Consider the following 11497-nt stretch of genomic DNA (forward strand, 5'->3'; position numbering starts at 1 on the left):
TTGAAACGCAGTCTGTCTAGCTGTGGTAAACAGTGGTGTGATGTGAAGTTGTTGTTGTTTTGCAGTAGATGACTCCAATCCTGTGACGTACTGTATGACGCACTCAGGTGGATTCCTACTAGTTTCTTCTTGTAATCACACTGAGGTTGGGTTAGGTCAGCATTTCCCAAACTCGGTCCTCAGGACCCCAAGGGGTGCTAATTTTGTTTTGTTGCTGTAACACTAAACAGCTAATTCAAATGATCAAGGCTTGATTATTAGTTGATTATTTGAATCAGCTGGGGGTGGAACTGGATCAGCTGCATATACAGTGCCCACATACAGAAAGTGTCTGGAGTTATACGTGCCTTCAGAAAGTATTCATACCCCTTGACTTATTCCACATTTTGTTGTGTTACAGCCTGAATTAAAAATGGATAAAAGTATCTAATTTACATAAGTATTCACACCCCTGAGTCAATACATGTTAGAATCACCTTTGGCAGCAATTATAGCTGTGTGGGTGTTTTGGGGCAAGTCTCTGACAGCTTTAAACACCTGGATTGTACAATATTTGCACATTACTTTTTTTTATTTTTATTCAAGCTCTGTCAAGTTGGTTGTCGATCATTGCTAGTCAGCCATTATCAAGTGTTACCATAGATTCCCAAGATTTAAGTCAAAACTGTAACTGGGTCACTCCGGAACAATGTCATCTTAGTAAGCAACTCCAGTGTATATTTGGCCTTGTGTTTTAGGTTATTGTCCTGCTGAAAGGTGAATTTGTCTCCCAATGTCTGTTGGAAAGCAGACTGAACCAGTTTTTTAATCTAGTAATTTGCCTGTGCTTAGCTCTATTCTGTTTATTTTTACCAACAAATAACTCCCTAGTCATTGCCAATGACAAGCATACCCATAACATGATGCAACCACAACCACCGTGAAAATATGAAGAGTGGTACTTAGTGGTGTTGTGTTGGATTTGCCCCAAACATAACGCTTTGTATGGAGGACAAAGTTAATTTCTTTGCAAACATTTTGTAGTTTTACTTTAGTGCGTTATCGCAAACAGAATGCATGTTTTGGAATAATTGTATCCTGTACACGCTTCCTTTTTTTTCACTCTGTCATTTAGGTTAGTATTATTGAGTAGCTACAATGTTGTTGATCCATCCTCAGTTTTCTCCTATAACAGCCATTAAACTTTGTAACTATTTTAAAGTCACCATTGTCCTGAGCGGTTCCTTAATCTTTGGCAAATGAGTTAGGAAAGATGCCTGTATCTTTGTGGTGACTGGGTGTATTGATACTTCCAGCAGTCACACATAGGACTAATGCCTCCATGTAGTGTATGCACTGTTACCGCAGACAAAGATGCTCTGATAACAGGGCCAGGACCAGACTTCTAAAATCAGCTGCAGTCAGACTCCCTACTATTCCCCCTTAAGAACTGTAACAGGCTAGACAAAGTCTATTGTAAGATCACGTGTGTTTCATTCATAAGAATTGAACAGACAAGTTCCTATGAATTTTTCTTTAAGACAAAACCCCCAATATTCCAGTCGACAAGAGGCCTTGTGTAACAGATCATTGTATTTCTTTATTCTTCATTATTTTACAGTCAACTCCATATTAACCCCTCAAAGGAGAGCCAGACAACAGCTCCATGAGTAACACAGAGAGGAGCTGTTTAGTCCAGCTTCACACACAGCCCTCTGTGGTCCATTGGATTAAAGGAAACAACCAATGGCGGCATGATATGGTAACCACCTAGAGAATTCTGGACAGAATACCACAGCAGTCCTTATAGCCTCTGTATTAGAGCCAAAACAATTCCCAAATGGGGAAAAATAAATCAACCTAAAACATAAAAATAATATATCATCCAATCGTACAAACATAAGAAATATTAGAAAACTATACACAATTTTTTTATGTGCATGACAAAATGTAGCACTACAAACTGTTTCCATCTCACGTAAATATATATAATTTCCAAGGCCTAAGATCAATTAATATGGTACTCAAAATGTATACAGCATCTTCAATTTCCAAAAATGTAACACGCCAAAAGTAAAGCGCCAGGATTCAGGAGTGATGAGTTTAAAACTAAAAGAAAAGTAGAATGCTGAAATACTTGTAGTCACACACTAATAAAGGCTCAGCAGTTCAGTTTAGCCAGGTTGGGTTTCCTTCACCAATCAAGAGTTCATATAATTTTCTATAAAAAAAAAGTTTTTAAAAAATGTAAGGAGTCCTTAACAAAACATGTTCTAGAAGCAGTTTTAAAACAAAACATGTTCTAGAAGCAGTTTTAAAACAAAACATGTTCTAGAAGCAGTTTTAAAACAAAACATGTTCTAGAAGCAGTTTTAAAACAAAACATGTTCTAGAAGCAGTTTTAAAACAAAACATGTTCTAGAAGCAGTTTTAAAACAAAACATGTTCTAGAAGCAGTTTTAAAACAAAACATGTTCTAGAAGCAGTTTTAAAACAAAACATGTTCTCGAAGCAGTTGTAAAGGTGAGGGGAACCAGGAAACAAACACATACCCAACAAAAGATCAGAATAAAGCAGCAACAGGTAAGTGTGCAAAGATTCAACAATTAAGTACAACATTGCATTTCTCAGTCAGAAAACACATTATACTGCAATTAATAAATCACCCCTTCCAATTAGTAGGTATTTTTTCCCCCATATAATTTCTTACATGTATATATAATATACAAAGCACTCGAGTTCAACTGAGCATTTTATATCAACGTCCAATAGCGTTAAGTCCAATGTAAGGTTAACCACCACCGATAAATAAAAAAAAAAGACTCCAGCAAAACAAATAAGTCATGACATCATAATAACTCATGGTGAGATGACGGGAAAAAACACAACTACAAAAGAACTCTGAGAGCCTGTGTTTTTATTCACCTGGAGATTGTTACAGACAGACACTGCATCACACAACAGATACTAGTCACTGAACCTAACCCGTCTGGCACTGTACTGTGGCTGGCTGGGGCGCTTCAATAAGGAGCACGCACACAAGCAGAACACTCCTCAACGTTACCCTAACGTTGTGTCAATCCTACCGTAACGTTGTTACAGATAAGCATAAGCCTGGCTGAACGCTATGCTGACTAATGCAGCAAGTGACATGCAGTGTTTCCCTACACAATGCATCTACATTACTGCGGTCAGTACGATGCAACTGGTGTTCTGTTATTCTAAAGTTAATATTGCAGCCAGGGTCAAGGAACTGAAAGACATTTCAACAGAATAAATAAGATTCGGAATCTCCAGGTCAACCATTGTCAATGTTATCATTGAAGAGAGACCCCAGAGAAAGATGTCCACCTGCTTTCCAACTTAAATAATAATGTCACTGGATACACACATCATCTTGACACAATGTACATCCTCCAACGAAAACAGTAGGCTGTCTGTAGCCAACTGTTCTCTCAGCTCTGGTCAAAGGGTACAAGAAGCTAGGAAATGAGCTGATACAGTCACTAAACCTCTTCAGGACACTAGTTGGGATATGAGTTTTACTTTGACTATCTGGTGAAATCCAGAGAATCCTCAGTCAAAATGCTTCATATCTTTTGTTTTCTTTTTGAAGACTGAAGAGGTAGTTTCACATTTAAAAAGGAGATATGGAGGGTGATTGAGACACCAGTGTCGTAATAATAATAATATCACAGGAAATTATAAAATAAAAAACATTTTAGGGAGTAAGACAAAATATCAGCCAACTCTTTCTTTCCTATGCCTACCATGTTAGGAGGCTGGCCACTGCACAGACGGTATAGTCTACCACTGCACAGACGGTATAGTCTACAATAGAAAGAAACAACCCACACGCTGCATACAGCTCCAGGAAGTCTCAAACACTAAGAATGAGCTGTCCTCAGTCAGTTTTTCAGTCAGTCAGGTTCTCTCTCTCTCATGCTCCCTCTCTCGCCCTTTCCAGATAGGGTGCTGTGGCAGGGCAAGGCTAGCCTTGCAGGAGAGGAAGATTTGGAGAGAGAGGTAGAGCAGGTGGGTCCAGTGAGAGAGGCGAGATGGGGTAGTGTCATCAGTTCAGGTCTAAACAGCCCTATGGAGACTGGACTCCCCTGGGGGGGAGTGGTAGATACTCAGAGGGGTGAAGGTCAAGGTGTGGTTAGAGCTGGAAGCCCTCCATGGGCCCGTCCTGTTGCTGGAAGATAAACTGGCCTTGGTTCTGGTCCACCAGCGGGGCGATGCTAGCATCCTCCTCCTCCACACCAAAGTAGTGCTCGATCAGGTCAAAAGCCTTCTGGTAGATCTCCTGATTCTCATGGCTCTGCAAGAACTCGATCTTGTCCAGACCTGACGTGGACATTTTTACATTTAGCAGATGTTATTATCCAGAGCAACTTACAGTCAGTGCATTCAACGAAAGTAGGTACGACATCTACACAGTCATTGCAAATACAACTTTCTCAAATAAAGCAGCCATAAGCTAAAATCAGTGCTTGTAAAAAAAAGCCAGCGGATACACATACGCACACAAATTAATATCAGGCCTCAATGACTCACATGACAATACTGAGTCATAAATCACTAACGAATGGCTGTTTAAATTTGGCAGCACGTGTCCTTGCATCTCATTAGATAAGAACTACAGAGTACACTATTCACTTCACAGCAACATTTCTACTGCCATCTAGTGGAACAGTGTGTGCATTCCACTGGCTAAGTGATTATCCATAGCCTAATGACATTTCTCCTTCTCCCTAAAGAGTGCAATTGTTCCCTTTGCCTCCTTACATCAGTACATTCCTTATAAATCCACGAGAAATTTGCAATTTCAGGGAAAAGGTGGAGAAACAGAATTGAGCGTACATCTATGGGTTGATGCCTGTCCCATTCTCTGATGGTGTGTGAATGTGTAACATACCATAGGCTTCCTCTATGAGGGCACAGTAAGGATTGATGCCGGTGCCGTTCTGCTTGGCCTCCTGCTCTCCCAGTCTCAGGATGTTCTCCAGGCCGTTCAGTGACACCTGCACTATCTTACTGTCCATCACTGTCAGCAGGTCACACATGGGCTTGATAGTGTTCAGACTAACCAGGTACCTACAGGGACAGCAAGACAGACAGATTTACTAAAATTTGTTACATTTGGTTTAGCAGATATAGGGTTATACAGGCCTGCTACACTGGGACAAAACTAGTCGAGCATGAGACTACTCACATTCATTTCATGAATTCTTGGTGTAAGCAACAAGTCTCCAAAATGATAGCCCCGGTTCTATTTTCAAGAATTTGACGTGCGTTATTACCTGATCTGCTCAGGAGTGCCCCCAGAGGTAGCGTTGGTTATAGCCCACGCTGCTTCCTTCCTGGTACGGAACTCTGCCTTCTGAAGAATCTCTATCAGCACTGGGAAGATGTTGGCATCTATCACCGTCTGACCAAGACAGAGAGATAGAACAGTGAGATGACATATTATATAGACCCCCCTCCCCCAGAACTACACAGTTCAGATTATTCCACATTCAGCTCTATCATCAGAGTTATAAAGCATGTAACTACATGCTTTTCATGATCAGTAATCATAAATTGATCATGGAATTTCAGATACGTGAAGGTAGACTCACAATATCGGCCACCATTAAGGGGATGATATAACAACCAAATAGTTAACATTATTTAACAATCCCTTGAAAACAGCATGTAGTTGTCAATGGTTTTTCCAGAGCTGGGAGTCTCCTTGACCCCAGGAGGCAAATTGAACGCTCTGCACCTTGTGACATTTTAGCAATAATGACCTACAGAGTGTACAAAACATTATGAACACCTGCTCTTTCCATGACAGACTGACCAGGTGAAAGCTAGGATCCCTTATTGATGTCACCTGTTAAAGGGGAGGAGACACGTTAAAGAAGGATTTTTAAGCCTTGAGCCCTGGATTGAACAAGACAAATGGGCAAAAGTATGGGCAAGACAAACGATGGGCAAAAGTATAGGCAAGACAAAAGATTGAAGTGCCTTTGAACAGGGAATGCTAGCAGGTGACAGGCGTACCAGTTTGTGTCAACAACTGCAACACTGCTGGGTTTTTCACGCTGAACAGTTTCCCGTGTGTATCAAGAATGGTCCAACACCCAAAGAACATCCAGTCAACTTGACACAACTGTGCGACGCAATGGAGTCATCATGGGCCAGCATCCCTGTGGAACGCTTTCGACACCTTGTAATGTGCATGCCCCAACGTATTGCTGTTGTTTTGAGGGCAAAAGGGGGTGCAACTCAAAATTAGGAAGGTGTTTAATGTTCTGTACACTCAGTGTATAACTCAATGATAAAAGCCCTCAGACAACTACTTAAAACACTGTGCTACCATCAAGCACAGGTACACACACACACACCTGGATCTGTGCTCTGTTCCCAGCTGTAATGTTAGACACAGTCCAGCAGGCCTCCTTCTTGATGGACTCCTTGGGACTGCTGAGCAGGTGTAATAGGCATGGCAACGCCGAGCAGTTCAGAATCACCTGGAACAATCAATGCACACAGCTAGGACCATGTGAAGGATCAAAACTTCACACACATCAGGGTGAAGAAACAAAGCCATTGGGGAGGTAGCAAGAAAATAAAAACTAGTTCTACCTGAGTCTGAATGTCATCTCCTGTCACTATGTTTCCCACAGCACGCAGCGCAGGAGAGACCACCTTATAATCACTGTGCCTGGGGAAGACCAAAAACACCAGTCAGTGTGCACCAACATCTCAATTTCTTGTGTGGTTTTGTGTCTAGTAGTACTTACATTAGTAGCTCCACCAGTCTGCGGCAGACCCCAGAGTCGATGACCGTCTGTATCTTGTCATTGGGTCCGTCAGACAGGTAAGAGAGGGCCCAGCAGGCATCAGCCAACACATCTGGGTCACTACTGAACAGCAGCCTGGACAGCACACTCAGACAGGGAGACACCTGGGAAGGAGAGCAAATAAGAAGAAAAGAGTGAAGGGAGGAAGACAGACAGAGGGATAATGGTGAAAGGAGAACATTAACTTTTTGCTAAGAGAATGGCTTTGAGAGAAACTAGTCAAAATCCCAGAGTGGTTTGTGCAATTGACAGGTGAGATCTGTTGGACTGTTAGAACTGCCCTCTGATTGGGCAGTGTGGGAATAGACCCTATTACCTTGGTGAAGTCTGGAGGGGGGTTCTTCCCTCTACATAGGTTAGACAGAGCCCATACAGCATTCCTAGTTGTGGTGAGACGGTTGGATTTAGCCAGCAGCCTGCGGGAGCAGAGAACAGTTTAGTACACCTTGTTTCTCTGACCACAATTAAACTGTTAAACCTGACTAATTGGATTATACAATGTATTAGGTAATGGTATGAAACTCTACTTCTCCTTGTTAAAACGGCATTGGCCTACAGATTGATAAAACCAAGTGTGCGCACACACACATACTGTTGTAATGAGGGCAGGATGCCACAGTTGAGAACGTAGTCTCTGCACTCTGCGTTGTCCCCGGCGATGTTCCCCAGGGCCCACACGGCCTGAAACACACCAATCACTCGTCACCTCTAACTCAGCAGCCATGCATATTGCCATTCTGTAACAGTGCAGCTATATTTGCATGCAGCTAGGAGCCATAGTATACAGTGCTGCAGCTAAGCTATATTTCCACACAAACATCAGCACCATATAGAGCTGGGCTTGGATGGCCATACCATATACTGCTACATAACCACACAGCTAGGACCATACTGGGCTGGGATTGCTTAGTGTTTGGCTACGTTAAAACCCATGGAAGGAGAGTGAATAAGAGAACACTTCAGGGAGAACGGTAGAAAATCAGAATGCAGCCACAGCGTTTATATTTAGGGAACGCAAACATAGCTGGTTTACTATTCAGATAGAATCTTCTTGGCGGGACAAATTCCATGACATCTTATTCCCATTCCTGCTAGCTATCACTGTGACCCATGTGTTAGTGTCCCATCCTGCTGCAACCCTGCCCCAAGGGCTTCAGCCCCCCCCAATCCTGCTGCAACCCTGCCCCAAGGGCTTCAGCCCCCCCAGGCTGTTCAGTCACCTGCTCCTGGACGTCCTCGTAGTCAGAGTTGAGCAACTCGATGAAGATGGGCACAGCTCCCGTCTCGATAACCACCTTGGTGTGCAGGAAGGTCCCAGAGGCAATGTTGGTCAGGGCCCAGGCTGCCTCAAACTGTGTCACACACACAGTTCACACCATGGTCACATGGGGAGCATAGTACAAGCCCTCATAGACAGATACACAGGCTGAAGAGTTATGATTGAAAGTGTCATAAAGAGTCAGAGGAAAGTTAACTAGCTATGTCTTTTGGCAGGGAGCAATACAATGCAGATGTCATGCAGACTGACTAATGCCAACAGGATGCGATATAACATTAAAGAATCTGACTTCATTTCATATATTCCAACAGCTTTCTGTTAGTGTCATTTTGTGTAGTGAATACATTTTACGATTTCTAACAGACCAAACCAAGAATTCCCAGCACTTCCAAATGACAGACAGACAGAGACCCAGCCACCTGACCCACCTGAAGAGTGCAGTTCTCACTCCTCTTGAGGAACTCCACAAACTTATTGACGACCCCTGGGGTGAGGATGACCTCATCGATGGGGGGGTTGGGCTCTGATGAGGAGGGAGAAGAGTGCATGACAATGACATCACACTACTAGCTTAAATACTTCCTGGTTCATGGCTGAAAACGTGTGATGCTAAAACACTCCAATACGATGTTGAGGGAATAGCATCAGGTCCAACAAAGGCATTACTTGCAGGCATTTGGAACGAACAACCCATCTTTGTTGTTGAGAAAACATACTATACAAGACCAAACTATGAGTCTGTCCCAAATGGAACCCTATTCCCTATATAGTGGGTCCAGGTCAAAAGTAGTGCACTAAATAGGGAATTGTGTCCCATCGGGGAATCAACCTAGATAATACAGGTGGCATGAGCCCTGCATTGGGGGTGTTATGAATTGAATGATTCACACAGACCTTTGGAGAGTAACTTCCTGAATTTCTGTGTGGCAATCAGCTGCTGGTCTGGATCCTCAGAGAAGATCATCTGGATCATGTCTGGAGTTATGACACCTTCCTACACACACACACAAGTCAACATACATAAAGATGTGAATGACATACAAAACCATGTACTCTGACACTACATACACATATTGCAGGGCAAGCGATGTAGGGCTACACCTGACAGGTTGATCACGTAAAGTGCACTTAGGACTAAAGACCTTCATCTAGTTTTAATCGCAGATTGCTTTGAAAACCAAAAATTCTTGTCTTGTTTGGATACTGAAGAGAAAAGACAAGTAACCATGTGTTTAAGAATATTTTGTTTCCCCAACATTCTTTGTACTTATTTTATGGTGTAATGGCATTGTCTTTCAACAGGTAACTAGTCCCTCGGTGCAGAGTGTAGACCACGAGAGTAAGAAAATGGGGCAATTGGAGTACTGGTCACTTACACCTGAGACTGGTGCAGTGGAGCTGATGTCAGGGTCCTGGACAGGGCATTCCAACATGGACTCATCGCCCGAGGGCACACACACATTCCTTCTCTTGAACAGCTGGGGGAAGAGGGAGAGGTAAGTGTTAGTCGGACACTGACTCACTACAACACAAACAAACCAAAGACAACTATAACAGGTCAATAAAAAAATTACTTATATCTGGAGAAGATTTACCATTCAAAAGGCATTTACATTGTCAAATTGAATGAGACTAGGTTTGTCTCCACAGAATCGCACGGCAGGCAGCCTAGTGGTTAGAGCGTTGGGCCAGTAACCGAAAGGTTGCTAGATCGAATCTCCGAGCTGACAACGTAAAAATCTGTCGTTCTGCCTCTGAACAAGGCAGTTAACCCAGTGTTCCTAGGCCTTCATTGTAAATAAGATTTTGTTCTTAACTGACTTGCCTAGTTAAATAAATAAAAATGGAGAGTAGCTGATTCAGTGGTCCAAGAACTAGAAGCACCCTACCTGCTCTTCTCTCTTCTGTTTGCGGAGTTGGATCCCCTCCTCCTCTCTCCTCCGGCGCATCTCCTGTGGGTTCAGCGCTTTGTTCTTGTAACTCTTCATTCGGTCATTCCCTGGGCTTGCCATCTCATCTGGGGAAATAAGGATAAACATAAAGTTATCCTAAACAATCAAATATACGGAACTTGTGAATTCACAGCAGCCACAGGCAGGCAAACTTGTTAACATAGGTGCTTAATGGAAATTTAAATAAATTAAATAACTCTCGATGTGAATTTGGATTGGTTGGCCAAAAGGGGATTTGAAGACAAACCCTGCCATGCACATCTTCACACGAAAACAGCAGTTGGGGTGAGTTTGATAGCTGAAGAAGACTGGTGATCAAAGAAATACAATATCAAATGTTTCTCTCTCGCTGTCATCATAATATAATCAACGTTAGATTAGTCAAGTTAAAACCAAAATAGCGTTCGATGATCTCATCTATTAGTAATCTTTGTGTTAGCTAGCGAGTCAAATAATGCCATTCCTGGCTATCTAGTTAGCTAGATAAAGATGACATGCGCATCAGCCAGCTAATGAATGTTAGCTAACATTAACCACTGTCTTGCTGCAGCGTCACATTGACATTGTTAATTGTATTTTCTGGGGGAATCAGTCGTCTTCGAGGCTGGATATCTCCAATCGCAAGAAACCGGGTTCCTCTCTAGCAAGTAGTACAGTACGGCCTAGTACAGTGGTTCCAAACCAGCGGTACTACCTAGTAGGACCCCTGGCCTGGGGAGGGGTACCTGGCCTATCCACAGGGGGTACTTGAGAAGGCTCACGAGACCTTAGGCTTATTGGTAAAATGCACATGGTGGGGTACTTCAGGGGTACTCCGGGCAGAGCAAAATTCAGTTGGTGGTACAAAACCCAAAAAGGTTGGAAGCCACTGGCCTAGCACACAGCAACTAGTAGTAGCATGCTGGCTACCTAGCTAATACATTATTAGTATTAATTTAATTAAATTACATGGTGTTCAAAAACCTAACGTATTCGTATCGTTAGCAAAATAATACTTAAAACAGCTGTAAAATCAATTTATAATAGGCAACGGTATCCAAAACTGCATTTAGACCCAAACCACACCTTTTTAAGAGAGTGTTCTTGCTAATAACACAGCAAGCGATAGCTAGCTATATCGTTAGCTCGCTAGCTCCTTTACACCCCTCTCCGGTCCCCTCGTTTAGAAACCATCGTCATGCCAAGTTACCAGATAATTCGTGATAAAAAAAGAAAACAACAATAAAAAGGTTGTGACGATTGTATTGCTCTTACCCATTTAAGATGAATAATGTCAGAAACTCCTAGGTATAGCTAGGTATTATTATTCCCTTCACGCAAACTCCCGAGTCCAGCTGAGAGCAATATGGCGTCTTGTATCGCTTAAAATTTCCCAGTAACCCTCCTTGGATCAACAACCAGTGACGTCAAATCCATCAGCTCAAACTGAAGGAGGA

General features: G+C 42.6%; 1 protein-coding gene across 1 annotated transcript; it reads right to left on the reverse strand.

Moving 5' to 3' along the window:
- Window positions 1-1554: 1554 nt before the first annotated feature.
- LOC118364580 (importin subunit alpha-6-like) lies at window positions 1555-11464 on the reverse strand. The gene is made up of 14 exons (XM_035746244.2): window positions 11316-11464; window positions 9999-10126; window positions 9486-9587; window positions 9004-9103; window positions 8538-8632; window positions 8051-8182; window positions 7423-7511; window positions 7147-7246; window positions 6771-6934; window positions 6613-6691; window positions 6372-6497; window positions 5283-5410; window positions 4898-5076; window positions 1555-4326 (listed from the first exon to the last, which is right to left on the reverse strand). The coding sequence occupies exons 1-14, from the start codon at window positions 11317-11319 to the stop codon at window positions 4139-4141; spliced, it is 1614 nt and encodes a 537-aa protein (XP_035602137.2). The 5' UTR covers window positions 11320-11464; the 3' UTR covers window positions 1555-4138.
- Between the last annotated feature and the right edge of the window lie 33 nt (window positions 11465-11497).

This window comes from Oncorhynchus keta, chromosome 31 (genome assembly GCF_023373465.1).
Source record: "Oncorhynchus keta strain PuntledgeMale-10-30-2019 chromosome 31, Oket_V2, whole genome shotgun sequence".
NCBI lineage: Eukaryota > Metazoa > Chordata > Actinopteri > Salmoniformes > Salmonidae > Oncorhynchus > Oncorhynchus keta.